This window comes from Mya arenaria, chromosome 12 (assembly GCF_026914265.1).
Source record: "Mya arenaria isolate MELC-2E11 chromosome 12, ASM2691426v1".
Lineage (NCBI taxonomy): Eukaryota > Metazoa > Mollusca > Bivalvia > Myida > Myidae > Mya > Mya arenaria.
Genome location: NC_069133.1, coordinates 29,028,385 through 29,044,079, shown reverse-complemented (window position 1 = coordinate 29,044,079; position 15,695 = coordinate 29,028,385). Strand labels below are relative to the sequence as shown.

General features: G+C 35.1%; 1 protein-coding gene across 14 annotated transcripts in view; it reads left to right on the top strand.

Annotated features, from left to right (window-relative positions):
* The window catches only part of LOC128211515 (dedicator of cytokinesis protein 1-like), a 78,410-nt gene that overhangs the window by 31,989 nt on the left and 30,726 nt on the right, over positions 1-15,695 (top strand). For 12 of the 14 annotated variants that reach the window (XM_052916392.1, XM_052916402.1, XM_052916397.1 and 9 more), the window contains exons 28-36: positions 1,559-1,678; positions 2,546-2,626; positions 4,721-4,756; positions 11,061-11,204; positions 12,497-12,546; positions 13,983-14,215; positions 14,445-14,516; positions 15,207-15,304; positions 15,552-15,637. In XM_052916392.1, coding sequence (XP_052772352.1) covers positions 1,559-1,678; positions 2,546-2,626; positions 4,721-4,756; positions 11,061-11,204; positions 12,497-12,546; positions 13,983-14,215; positions 14,445-14,516; positions 15,207-15,304; positions 15,552-15,637 — 920 coding nt within the window. Of the gene's footprint in view, positions 1-1,558; positions 1,679-2,545; positions 2,627-4,720; positions 4,757-8,413; positions 8,438-11,060; positions 11,205-12,496; positions 12,547-13,982; positions 14,216-14,444; positions 14,517-15,206; positions 15,305-15,551; positions 15,638-15,695 lie in introns of all 14 variants that reach the window. The other 2 variants (XM_052916391.1, XM_052916395.1) reach the window with 2 other exon arrangements.

The window sequence follows — 15,695 nt, the reverse complement described above, 5'->3', positions numbered from 1 at the left end:
ATGAACATTTCACTAAAACCAATCAAATATTTGGTGATACGTCATGTACGTTATTGATTTTCTTAGCGCCTACTTGCCGATGGCCGGAGATGGCTATGACCGTCTGCTTCAAAAGCAACAATGTTTAAATGTCTTGCATTGTTTATTCAATACATATATTAATTACTTTTTAACTTAAATTAATGCTTGACACGATATTTCATAATTATGTCTCCAATTCTATCTCATTTTAACGAACTTATATCATTTGATCAGAGTCTTCTGAATGCACATTCTGATTGGTTAACTTTCAATAGCTCCGCCTACTGGCGATGTTTTGGTAATTGGATGACACGGCCCAATTATCGGATTAGGAGATTACCAATTTGTATGAATGGCTTATTGTGATGTTTTGACTAATGGGACATTGGCCAAATACTCGCTGATTGACAGATTTACAATGTGCTAAAATTTTCGGCGAAGTCAATGTCGCTTTGATGATACAAATGGGCGAAGTCTGGGAATTTTAGGCGACCACTTCGCCCAAGTCGCCCCCTCGCGAGAGCCCTGATAGTGGGTTTGGTGGGGTGCAAGAAGTTCATTGATTTGCTGGGAAAAAAAGGGAGGGGATGGGGTTGAAGATACAGAATATCAAGTGTATAGAGGACCTTGTACAAACTTCACTGTTTTCCATGCAGGAGTATTGAGAGGTAACTTATAGTAGTGGGTAGGGGTGTGGTAAAAGAAGGCTACATATTGTTTGGGGGAAGTAGAGAGCAGGCCATAGATATAGAAGATCAATTGTATTTAGGATATTGTACAAGAAGACTACAGATAGGTTATCCTGTTGTGTATGTTAATGAGAAAGCTTTTGTGTATGTAAAGGATATTGGATGGATTGTGGGGAGGGGCTTACACTGAACAGGTGGTGATGAGTGGTGGTTGGTTGGGATGCAGTACAGGGGTAACTATGATGGAAAGGCCCAGTTGAAAGGCTCAAGTAGTTGAATGTTATTTGAGAGGCAAAAAGGGGTGGGGTGTAATTTCCTTTTTGTATGCATATGGTAGTTTTGTTCAACTTCTCCATAAAAGATATTATGTACAGCAGCTACTGTTACTCTCAATCTGCATGTGATGTTACTCATGATGCTGGGTCATATCTGGGACTAAGGCTCAGGATGAGATTTCAGCCTGCATCAAGGTCCTCTCTCTTGTAATGTACAACTGTTTTACCATGCAGGTGATGTTACCAATGATGCTGGGTCACATCCAGGACTTGATGCAGGCCCAGGATGAGATGTCAGCCTGCATCACCGTCATCTATCTTATAATGTACAAATGTTTACCTTGCAGGTGATGCTACCAATGATGCTGGGTCACGTTCGGGACTTAATGGAGGCCCTGGATGAGATGTCGGCCTGCATCACCGTCATCTATCTTATAATGTACAAATGTTTACCTTGCAGGTGATGCTACCAATGATGCTGGGTCACATTCGGGACTTAATGGAGGCCCAGGATGAGATGTCGGCCTGCATCACCGTCATCTATCTTATAATGTACAAATGTTTACCTTGCAGGTGATGCTACCAATGATGCTGGGTCACATTCGGGACTTAATGGAGGCCCAGGATGAGATGTCGGCCTGCATCAAGGTCCTGTCCCATATTATGGACACACTCTTCACACCTAACAAACCTGTGAGTGAACAATCATTCTATTACATGTATATAGATCAAATTTTTATTCATTGGCATCTGTAAACTCTACTGAATTTGCTGAAAAGCTATTGGTATATAACAAAATGTCACAATTTCAAGGTCATGAGTCGTTGGTCATTACACCATGTCTTGTTGGCACAATACCTTGAGAACTATTTTATCAACGACCATAAAACTTAGAGTGGTTGATTGCCCTTGACCAGTTCTAAGTTCTCAAAAATTGTCATTTCATTTCTGAAAACTCAACCTTTAATTTGTGTATCCTAATGGAATCTTTTGAACTGTGGATATTTTAATTTCTGGAGGGTTTAATTTTGGCAATTTTAATTCCAATTTTTTCAACCTTCTTAAAATACGTTTAATCAATCTTCGACATGTTTTTGACAAAGAGGGGCTCAGGGGATATAATAAGCATCGCTTGTTCCAGAGCTCATATTCACTAACATCATGAGTCTGAGTTTCAGGCTCAGACTCAGAAGACAGAATTCTAAAATATTTAAAAATATCTATTATAAAAATAATTTTGACAAAAGATGTGTGTCTGATTTTAGAGCAGATTATTTGTTACACATACATAAGTTTTTACCATCTTTGCTCATATTATAGCATTTTTACAACAAAATTAAGTTTTTCTGAGGGGTCTCTACTTCAGACTAAGGACGTTAGTGAATAAGGGCAAAGAAATAATCCAGTTAAAAATTCAAGCATTTAATCTACTGCTGCTTTCTAAAGATTTAATAATGGCATTGTGTATTTTAAATGTCTTAATATTTGACAAACCCAAAATATTGCGAAAAAAGGACCTCGGAAATTTCAGCAATCAATTTTATCCTGTTTACCCCACAGATGTTCCATGATAAAGACGTGAACACAATCATGGACATAACGCTGCGGACAGTGATACAGACAACCATCAAAACACATGCTGTAAGTAGTTCTACATTTTAATTATTCAAAAGAACAGTCTGAACTGTGTCTTATAAACATATGAGAGTGGTTTTGGAAGTTTGAGGAATTATAACGTAAAAATAACAACTGTGTTGAAAATATTTGTAGAGTCAAGTGCATTATGACAGCCATGTTGTCAAGGCTACCTGAAGTGTAGTTGTAGCATTTGATAATATTCTTAAATATTCTACATTTACATGGAGTTCTTTGCATTGACTTCAATGTGAACGTATTTATTAACATTTTCAACAACATTTGTTTTTTTTATGATGAAATTCTACAAACTCCCAGGGAATGTATCAATAAACAACTTTATTTCAACTGAATGAAAATTTTCGAATACATTTAAAAAACGATTATTTGGAATACCGTCTATTCTGCATCAAATTATTCATATATATGCCTTTATTATATTGATCTTTTTCTTGTTATTTTCATGTCTTGGGTATAATAGCATTGTAAGTTTTCTTGAAATTTTACTTCATTCGATTTTAAATATTTTCACTAAGTTTTTTTCTCACTAAGATACTGTATGAATACAGCCACAGAACAACTATTTTTCATACTGGACATTCAAAAACATGTTATATATATAAAGTGGAACAAAAACCATGGAATAAATATTGTCCACAGTTAATCATTATTAAAGAATGAATTTTGTATGTTAATATAGTAGATTTACACGTACAAGATTTTCATTTATTTGATTTACGATAATGGTTTTCAATTTCAGGTAAATTTCATGTTAGGTATTTTTATTGGCATGTAAAGGTTAAACTTAGGATTTAAAAACATGGAGCCAAATGGTTCATCAGGCTTAGAAACTAGGTCATTTTCAGCAATGATGGGCCCGGGACAGAATCATGTAAATCATGACACATGATTTTTATGTATGTTTTAAACGCTATAATATGTTGCAGCTCCTCCCTTTATTAATGATATTTGATGAATTGATAATACTAAATTCTGTAAGGAATTAGCAGTGAGTATACAAAAGTGAACCATCATTGTCTGTGTCACTGCTTCTTAAACTCAGTTTGAACTTTGACAATTACTGAAGTAGAATTATAAATCAACAATAGTGTTGCTTCTTATCTGAATAGACAAGTGCAAAGAAGATGACAACACTCTTGAGAATTTCAAAAGGGGCACAATTGTTTGGAGGACGCTGTCAATTTGTTTTTGTTTTGTTTCCACAATTATAAGGCAAATAGTCCATAAAAGAAAGTACAAATAATTAAGATTGGTTGTTTCCAATGCCAATGATGATTGCCACTTCATATGTGCTTATCTGTGTACAAGCAGGGTATTGCATTTTGTCATCGGCTTGTACATCCAGCCATTTTCAGATTATTTGGTCAAAACATGTTGAAAAAACAGGCGCCACAATCCTTTCATGTTTAGGACATTTCCTTGGTAGAACACTGATCTTGTGTTAAAGTCTGGGTCTTTGAGAACTGTGTTTATTTATTGTTTACTGTGTTGACTTTATTTTATAGTTATTGAAACAAGTCTTTGACCATAAACAATGTGTGTTTAAAAAAATGAGTAAGGCCCATGGTTATCTTAATTGTTAAACTTCTTGCCAATGGCTATCTAAATAGTTTTTCTCTTTGCCCATTGCTATCTTAATTGTTTTACAACTTGGTCATTCTTATTTGTTTTTACTTCTGACCCATGTCTATTGTATTTGTTTCACTTCTAGCTCATGGCTATAAAATTTGTTTCACTTTGTGCCCATGGCTATCTTAATATTATTTTTTTCCATGGCTATCTTCATTGCTTTAAAACATGCCAATGGCATTCTTAATTGTTTTTACTTCTGAATTTGTTTTATCTCTAGCCAATGGCCATCTTATTAGTTTTTTTCCATGGCTGTCTAAATTGTTTTACAACTTACCAATGGCATTCTAATTTTTTTTTTTACGTCATCCCTATGGATATCGTAATTATTTTACTTGTTTAACGTCTTGCCCATGGCTAATTTAATTGTTTTATTTCTTGTACATGGCTATCTTAAATGTTTTACTGTTGTAAAATGAAGTTGAAACCTGGCTTTGACTGTTTTTGAAGGATAGGAGTCTGCGAGATCAGCAAATGATATCTCAGGTGATTCAATACTCCGCTAGCTACCGTATTTTCTCGACTATAAGACGGGGAAATTGGGTCCCGATTTTTACCCCAAAAGTAGGGGACCCGTCTTATAAGCGAGTCGATAAAATATTAAAAAAAGATTCAAGTCAAAATCAGTAAATTTTTACATAGTGTATTCGTCTATCCAGTATATCGTCTGCTGATACAAGTATGGGGCAATTAAGTAAACAACAACACGAAATTTCTTCACCGCGCGTGCTCTGACGTCACACAGTGTACCGTTATATCTGCATTTTTTCTCATGGCGCGTGTCAGTATAATTAGTTTGACAGATATATTAAATCAATAAATTGGAATCTTAATATGATGTAGGTACCTAACTGTCAATTTGATTAAGCAAACAAATGACAATGCGAATATGAATCCTTTATGTTCGTCGCCAATCAAGGGACAATATTGCCTAAAGCATTATTGCTAAACAAACACCTATTCATGCCTCGGCTTTTCGCAGTTATGTTATTGAAGCCATTTATTTTGCCGAAGAACTTCATTGGTGTCTTCAATAAAAAAATAAACTAAAACAAACATATGTTGTTATTGATTAATTATTAAAATTCCGATAAGTAACGACCTGCAAACTTAAACGCGTAACCATGTACTCATTTTTAACCTACCTCCAAATAGAGAGCTCACACGCCATTTTCTTTGAGTAAAACAAAAACAGTTACCGCGAAAGTCGATAACTGTCCGTTGAGCTTGAACATTTTTACACATTAGGAAGAATTTTAGCATTTTAGATTTGCTTAAAAATTGACCCCGTCTTATAAGCGAGTCGAAACAAAAAGCACCAGATTTCATGGGCAAAGTTAGGGGGCCGTCTTATAAGCGAATCGCCTTATAGTCGAGAAAATACGGTACACCAGATATGGGAAACTGACATACAAGTACTAAACACCCATACTACACATGGCTACTTAACGTTTATTTTCCCGCCATTTATCCCTACATGTTTTGTTTTGCTTTAGTTTGTTTGTGTGGTGCTACTGGTATCAGTAACCCAGAATTGTTTTCCATATTAATCGTTGACCTTGATTCCGTATCACAATTTCATTTAGAACCAGTTGATAATACATTTTTGATATTAGTTAACCTATTTTAAATTATGTTACATTTTTGTTAAGTTTCTACTGCAGTTGAACCCTGTTCGCTCGAACTCCCAAGGACCGGCGAAAATACCTCGAGCCTCGGAAAAATCGAGCCAAGGAGAAAGTTTACCTTCAATATAAAGAAATCGGTCCTTTCATCTAGTTCTAGCCAACTAGGAATTCGAGCCAAGCGAGTTCGAGCAAACAGATTTCGGCTGTACAAGTTTTAGAATATATATTTTGGGTGACCTTTCTGCTAAATTATCCAGAATTAAACATATAGTTGTACTGGTATGTGTTCTTTCGTCAGTTTCTCATTGATACTGGTACTTACACTGTATTGTATAACCATACTGTTTACCCCAATTACTACCATTGAACTGGTGTAACCTGTTATATAAAACACTTACAACCTCTTTTTTATTTGACCAGTTTTGTTTGAGTATTTTAACTTGCCTTTCTGTTTAGGAAAATAAGTCATATTGCATATTGGGTTTTGTGATGGCCTTGGTATCCTTGGTCATAACTCGAGAAAAATTCAAGATATTCAAATGAAGCTCAGTGCCAGTATTCAATATATCTTATCCTTATACATGCCTCATTGATTCCATTCAGCCCATTGGTCAGCTAAATATACAGGCCAATCAAAACACTTAGTTTCTAATCTTAAATATAAGCTCAGTCTAAGTTGCTTATTGAATATGGCCCCAGGGTGCAGGTTTCAAGAGGCAATTCATACATGCAGAAGGCACATATCTTAGGTTTTTTCATTTCCATTTCCCTTATTGACTGAAAAACAACAAAAGACAATCATTAGTATTTGCCTTTGGTGCTCTTGTATGAGACGTAGAAGTTTATGATTTTGTATCAGTTGCTCAGACTGAAGCTAGACTTATTACGACTTCACGCTCACGTCACTAGTACATTATTGTATCATACTAGCTTCGTTTATAACGTATTAATGTGCAGCATATATGCAATATGAAATGTAATAGAATTATCATTTCTGAGTGAAGGTTCTCGTTCTTTCTATAGGCAGTGTAGCATTTTTATGCCCCCGAAGGTGGGCATATTAAAATCGCACCGTCCGTACGTCCGTCAGGCTCTGTAACTTTCCCTTGTATGGACAGATTTTAAAATGACTTGCCACATGTGTTCCACATACCAAGACGACGTGTCGCTTGCAAGACCCGTGTCCCTACCTCAAAGGTCAAGGTCACACTTAGTGTTTATTCACAATGGAGTGCTGCATATAAGGACATAGAGTATAGGTTGTCGTGTCAGGGCTGTAACTTTCTCTTGTATGGACAGATTTTAAAATAACTTGCCACATGTGTTCCACATTACAAGACAATGTGTCGCGTGCAAGACTCGTGTCCCTGCCTCAAAGGTCAAGGTCACACTTAGTGTTTATTCACAATGGAGTGCTGCATATAAGGACATAAAGTATAGGTTGTCGTGTCCAGGCTGTAACTTTCCCTTGTATGGACAGATTTTAAAATAACTTGCCACATGTGTTCAACATACCAAGAAGACGTGTCACGTGCAAGACCCATGTCCCTACCTCTAAGGTCAAGGTCACACTTAGTGTTTATCCACAATGGATTGCTGCATATAAGGACATAGAGTATAGGTTGTCGTGTCCGGGCTGTAACTTTCCCTTGTATGGACAGATTTTAAAATAACATGCCACATGTGTTCCACATACCAAGACGACGTGTCGCGTGCAAGACCCGTGTCCCTGCCGCAAAGGTCAAGGTCACACTTAGTGTTTATTCACAATGGAGTGCTGCATATAAGGACATAGAGGATAGGTTGTCGTGTCCGGGCTGTAACTTTCTCTTGTATGGACAGATTTTACAATAACTTGCCACATGTTTCACATACCAAGATGACGTGTCGCGTGCAAGACCTGTGCCCTTACCTCTAAGGTCAAGGTCACACTAAGGTGTTTATTCACAATGGAGTGCTGCATATAAGGACATAAAGTATAGGTTGTCGTGTCTGGGCTGTTACTTTCCCTTGTATGGACAGATTTTAAAATGACTTGCCACATGTGTCCGACATACCAAGACGATGTGTCGTGTGCAAGACCCATGTCCCTACCTCTAAGGTGAAAGATACACTAAGTGTTTATTCACAAGGGAATTCTGAATATAAGGACATAACAGTGTAGGTTGTCAAGTATGGGTGGTATTTTTTTATGTTCAGAGGCATTTTAAAATAACTTGCCCATATGTATTTGACACGTAAAGGCAAGATCAACTTTTCATGTACTGACCTTGTTCATAGGTCAATGTCACATTCGGGGGCATTCGCCACATACTGTGACAGCTCTTGTTTTACATTCTGTTTCAGTAATATGACAAATGTTGTTTTATCGGGGTTTTATAGAGCACTCATTTTGCCAAAATGTTTCATTCATTGTTATTTATGCATATATTCATCTTTGCTTAGAAAATGCACTATACATTTATTGAAGCATCACTAAATTACCAAACTTTCGAACCTCCATGCCCCATTTCAGCACAGGGGCCCAGGACGTTTTCTTGTATGTAAATATGCTCAGTCATCGCACTCTGTCTGTTGTTTGAATGCCTTGTGATTCACTCCAAATGCATTATTTTTGATATAATATATTTTTCCCATTTTGCTGTAAATTCATACTTAAAAAACCCCACAGTATCTATTGAGCACATGCTAAACAGAGTCCGTTGTAATGTGAATGTCTTTTTTTCTTGCATTATGATTTGATTTAGTTTTGCCTGTTTTATGTTTTAATGTTTGAAATGTTTGGTGAATATTGAAGTTTTGTTATTTACAATGATTATACTAGTGATAGACAGGTTATTTATTAGTTATAAAGTTATATTGAAAATGTCAGAATAACTTGCATTAATAGTTTGCTTTCATATTTAAGATTTTTACAATACTATCATGCATGCACAGAATTTTAATAATACATATAGTAAAAATGTAAACAATGCTTTAGCAAACTTAGTATCATCCAGTGATATTTTGCTTTGTACAGGTATATTTGAGTCCAGGTTTTGTCATAGCCTTGGTGTCGTAGCCACCATCATTGGCATCATTGGCCTTGTTGTGCAAAACATTAACTGTGGCCATAACTCAGAACCAGTTCAAGATCTCACTTGAAAGTTCATGTATTGCAAACGCCTAAACTCTGGATTTATTAATGTTTGAGTTATGTCCCTTTGCAAACTGAAAACAATGAATGAACACTGATATTCAATTGCGAGTGTTTTTGTTATCATGTTGTGTGCAATTGCATTTTTATTTTGCATGAAGTAAAACTATTTTGCTGAAATTGATCTCATTTTACCTACCTGTATAGGTTGACTTGACTTGTAAGCGTTTAAAAAATTCATATACATTATGTCGTTACAAGATTACCGTAAATGACTGGGTATTAGACGCACTTTTTTTCCTCAGATTTTGATGCAAAAAAATGCCTGCGTATAATACCCAGTAACAATTTTTTGAACTTTTTTTCTGAGGTCAATTTCAAGCCGAGAGTTTGTTTAGATTTATGTAGAAAGGGATGTTACTCGCGTCATATTGATCGAGTATATACGGGTTAAAACGGCAGTTGAAGATCGGGATACGGTATATCGTAAGAGGTTTATAATTTCAACAAAAATATTTTTCGATTAAAGTTATCGTAATTCACCTAAGAGGTCGGACACTCTAAATATTTGGACACCCATAATTATTTCCCAAAATAATTTATTTTGCGTACCTAATTTTCGGACACCCAAAGGACATCAATCATAACTTTCATAGTTACCAAGTTTCACAGACGAAGATTATTGATTTTTATCTTTACAATGCATGGCTAGATTACCTAACTGTATACACCACTGTGACAATTTAATTAGTTACTACCCATCCTAAACGATTTATTGCCTGTTGAAAAGGAAGTGTGATATATTTATTTGAGGATTAAACAAACAACAAGGGCAATCAAGGGATTAAGAAAACATCGACATGGCATGTTTGTAAAACGATCTGCCAATAAGCTTTCAAACTTGTACCACACTTATAGACTATATGAAGCAATTATCGTACAGTTATACATTAATCCTGCATAGCAATGTCCATGCTCTCCACGAGATCCTCGTGGGTATAACTGTAAGTTATGTGACGTCACACAGTGTGACTCTTTGATCTGAAGCCGTTAGAATGTGTTTATTCAGTTCAGTGCATGTATAAAATGGTGTTTTAATTAACTTGATGAAGGATTTACACTTATAGGCGTAATAAATAAGTTTATGACCATTGATTACTACGGATAAATTAATAAGTGGTAAAAAGCAAACATGAAGAAAAAAGGCAGGTTAAACAAACATGTAAATAAAATGTGAAAATGATAATTTTCTATGTATTCGGAGAGCGAAAATAATAATTAATTTATGGTGTCCGAACTCTTGTGAATTACGGTATTCAATATTATTTTGAATAATAAATTGAATTAAACAATAATCAAACTAACATATAAAAAAGCAAAGTTGGGCACTGTCAAAATATTTTTTGCATAACATAACTTTTCATTCTCGACAGTATGGTTGTATGGTTTTAAAGACAACCATCGCCATTTTCACGAAAAAAAATTTTTTGTCACTGTCAACAAACATGGTGGTAGAAAATGCCGGACGATTTTGACATTTTTTCTATGCGTCTTTTAACCAAAAACATAGATTAAAAGTTTTTTTCTCGGACTTTTCACAGATTTTTTTCCCTGCGTCTAATACCCCTTATCGTCTTATACCCAGTCATTTACGGTAAAGACATCATATATCGTTTTGGTCATACTTGTTAAAACAATTACAAGCTTGTGGCCTTAATGACAATGTGACACAAAAATTTCTTGATTAAACTAAAGCTTTCAGAAAATCGTCTTTGATAGCAAATTATACTATCTTTTTTGTTTTCCCTCAAAAATTAAGATTCTTGAAACTAAGGAAGAGCAAAAAGAAGAAGAAAAAAGTAAATAGTGAAACTTCTATAATTATGTGTTTGCTCGAGCCCATGAATACTGATATTTAATGTAAAATAAACTTTGAATGTGAATGTGATAAAATGTGGATGTGACTCTTACTTTATTAACCAACATATTTATTATCATCATCATCATCATCGTGTTGTTGTTGCAGGGTGACTGTGTGGCAGTGTTGTTGAACATCCTGAGACAGATGACAGAGACCCACTACAACCACTACATCACCAAGTTCACCCTGCCCACCGACCTTGAAGACTTTCTAATGGAGATCATGATGCTCTTCCAGACACTCATACAGGTTAGATACAAATAGTATAGGTTATATACCACCATTTAAGGATGTTTATCACCATAATAGGTTGTATACTGCCATAACACAAATTCTTGTTCTTTTAGCAGTTTGATGGTAAACCATCATTATTAGTCTTCTTTTACTACAAAACAATGTTTCTAAAGTCAATATTTAGTATAATTTTGTGCTATGTTTGTTTGTAGTCAGTATCATACTGAATCATTGTAAGATGTTTGTAGTCAGTAGCATACTGAATCATTGTAGGATGTTTATAGTCAGTAGCATACTGAATCATTGTAGGATGTTTGTATTCTGTATCATTCTGAATCATTGTAAGATGTTTGTAGTCAGTATCATACTGAATCATTGTAAGATGTTTGTAGTCAGTAGCATACTGAATCATTGTAGGATGTTTGTATTCTGTATCATTCTGAATCATTGTAAGATGTTTGTAGTCAGTATCATACTGAATCATTGTAAGATGTTTGTAGTAAGTAGCATACTGAATCATTGTAAGATGTTTGTAGTCAGTAGCATACTGAATCATTGTAAGATGTTTGTAGTCAGTAGCATACTGAATCATTGTAAGGTGTTTGTAGTCAGTAGCATACTGAATAATTGTAAGATGTTTGTAGTCAGTATCATACTGAATCATTGTAAGATGTTTGTAGTCTGTATCATACTGAATCATTGTAAGATGTTTGTAGTCAGTATCATACTGAATCATTGTAAGATGTTTGTAGTCAGTATCATACTGAATCATTGTAAGATGTTTGTAGTCAGTATCATACTGAATCATTGTAAGATGTTTGTAGTCAGTATCATACTGAATCATTGTAAGATGTTTGTAGTCAGTAGCATACTGAATCATTGTAGGATGTTTGTATTCTGTATCATTCTGAATCATTGTAAGATGTTTGTAGTCAGTATCGTACTGAATCATTGTAAGATGTTTGTAGTCAGTAGCGTACTGAATCATTGTAAGATGTTTGTATTCTGTATCATTCTGAATCATTGTAAGATGTTTGTATTCTGTATCATACTGAAGCATCGTAAGATGTTTGTAGTCTGTATCATACTGAAGCATCGTAAGATGTTTGTAGTCTGTATCATATTGAAGCATTGTAAGATGTTTGTAGTCTGTATCGTACTGAAGCATTGTAAGATGTTTGTAGTCGGTATCGTACTGAAGCATTGTATGATGTTTGTAGTCTGTATCATACTGAAGCATTGTAAGATGTTTGTAGTCAGTATCATTCTGAATCATTGTAAGATATTGTGTTTTATGTGTGTTATAGGATAGTGTGTACCAGATGGACTGGATGGAAATGATCATGCTGCAAAACAGGTGAGTAGTGTTTTAATTACTTGTCGAGTTAGCTCAGTTGTTAGTGCACTTGCTTCTTATCTAAGTGACCTGGGTTCGACTTCTGGCCTGGGCGCATGTGAGTTTTGATTTTGGTCACCAAGCCCGAAAAGTGAGTTTCCTACAGGAACACTGGTTTCCCACTACAATACATGACCACACTCTCGCAGAACATCATGCCAACAAGAGCTATTAACCCTTTAGCACATAGACAAGTGGCCAGATTACACCTCCCAGTCAATAGCCATCTTACTGATAAGCAGTCCTTATCTGTATAGGTACTTTTCAGGATATTCGAAAATGAGCAAATGAATACAGCAGTATGACCTTAAAATCAATATTACTCCAAATAATTGTTTCCAAATTTTATGTGAATACATTTTTTATAGGTAATTAATTTATCTAATAAATGGTGTCAATGATGAAATATAAAATTCTTTTATTTCATCTGTGAATGCATTTCCAAGATGGAATTGTAACATTTCTTTGAGATGTCATAATTGCATTAAATCAAAGGGTAATAATATGCTGGGATCGATCTAAATTTTATTACCCCTATCATAAAAAAGACACATCTGGATTAAAAAGCAGACAATTGATGTTCTTGTGTATAATACACAGAAATGTGGCAGGAATATCCGGTGTCATCCAGCTGAGAGATCCAGTCCAGAGTGTCTGTTTAACTTTATTACCCCCTCATAAAATTCTTTACAAAAAGAAAGCAGATAAATGTTTTCCAAGTAATGAATAAAAAGATCAAAATCATCAAACGCTTGCACAAATGTTGTTTACTTGACCTATTTTACGACCGGAACCATGCTGGCCATCGATTAGCTCAGCAGAAAATTTACTCATCATTTTCTCAGCTACTTATTGTTTCTATTGTTTGTAACACAAAATATTATCTACAAATAATTATTATCTTTATTGATTTCAATGGTAAATTAAACTGACATAATAATTTCATTGATTTACGCATCAATGTTTTGGGGGAAATTCCATACTGTACAGTACTGCCATTCCTCGAGGTTTTATTACGTCACAGTAGGATCTCACACCTGTGATTGGCAGTATAAATAATGACCTTCAAGTTTTAGCAGACGACATTTTCGAGGGAAAATCAATACACAAAAGGTTAATCTTCAGCTTTATAAACATCCGGGATATTGTTTACAAAAAGAAAGATGCAATATTGAAGTATTGAAATGACCCTATTGAAATATGCGGGAGATGCGTTTACATCCAGTAGTGTATAGGGTCGGCCAGATGCGTTTACATCTGCTTAATGAGCTATGTCGGCCTATCTCGTATACATGCGCTAAAGGGTTAATTTATTATTCTGTAATAACTTTTCTCAAAGTTGTTTTAAATAAAAAAGATTATAGTAATATACAAATGATCAAATTTTACTTAACCAGCATAATACTGCGAGCACTGAGGTGTTTCTCCCACACAATCAACGACCGCTTCTCCAAGCCATTTAAGGAGCAGCTGTGGAACAACTTCTTCCACTGCGCCATCGCCTTCCTCACCCAGCCACATCTCCAGTTGGAGAACTTTTCTTCAACCAAGCGCAACAAGATCATTTCGCAGTATGGTGATATGCGGCGAGAGATGGGCTTTGAAATACGAGACATGTGGATCAGCCTTGGTGAGATTTTGTTAATGCTCATATTGAGAAAGATATATACCTTGGTGTCAAAATATGAAAAAGAAGGGAATCTTTATTATTTTAGAAAAATACTTCATGTAGAAAGTTAATATTTGTAAAAAAAGTATTTAATTATGTATCAATCTAAAACAAAAGGTTATTATTGATTGCATTGGATTTAAAACTAGTAAAAAATACAATTTCAAGAACCTCATTATTTTTGCTGTAGGTCCCAACAAGATAGCGTTTATCCCAGAGATGGTCGGACCGTTGCTGGAGATGACACTAATTCCGGAGACAGGTCAGAACCCATTGTTTATTGTGTGTTTGCCTGCTCCATACTATTGTCTTCAAAGCTGCACAGTCACAGATGATCTTGAATACAATTTGGAATAAAATCAGTTGACCAATAATAGGATTATATTCTGTCATAAAATATAAGCACATGGTTGCATTATTTAATTTAATAATAATTTATTAACTCCAACAAATTAATTATGGCGACTGGTCCATTACAAGTTTCTTTTCAGCTTAGCTGCCAATTTGAAATGGCTTCTTCCTCTGTTTTGTTTTGAACCCATGGACTGACTATTTCATTTAGCGCGGTCTGCAATTACAGGCCACAATTCAGACCTATGCTTCTAAAAATTATTGAGAATTATTAATGAAATGACCAACAAGTTTAGCTTTGGGTCATTCATGGTCAAAGACTAGGATGCCAGATTAAATCTTAAAAAACAACTGTGTTTATGCACTAGAGGCTGCTTTTATCCTTTTAATCCAACCTTGATCTTCTTGTTTCATTTTTTGCATCTGTGATTGTAAAGCTTTAAGGTTTTGTATATTAAACCTTCACGTTGACTGCAATTGACTCATTTTCATGTCTCAAGACTTAGCCATTAAAGCTGTTGTGTTTCTTCTACTGCATTTTGGCCATTGATGTATTAATTTGTATACTATTTTACATGTTAATTGTGTTTCTGGTGTACAGAAATGAGGAAGGCAACATTACCGATATTCTATGACATGATGATGTGTGAATTCAACCATCCAGTTCGAGGAGGGGGCATTAAAGGAAACTTCAAGGATGTAAGAACATAATATTCTTTTCCAAGTATAATGTGTTTTGCATTATGTGTCAAAATATTTGAAGCCCAAATATAAAGAAATGCCATGGAAATTGGTCACTTAGATATTGAAAAGCTGCTGACTGTTTGAGATGCAAATAATATGTATTAACTTCAATAGGTAAATGCTATTACCTGATAAGTTAGTTTTATGTTTAAAATAAAGAAAACCAACATACAATCTGCAATAAATATGTTTTGTTGAACAGGTGGAGACAGAGATGATCAACCAGATGGATGCCCTGGTAGAAGGGGGACGGGGGGATGAGCAGTATATGCAGCTGTTCAAAGACACGTATGTATATCTTACCTGGGGGAAGGAATACAGGGGAGGGGGATGAGCAGTATATGCA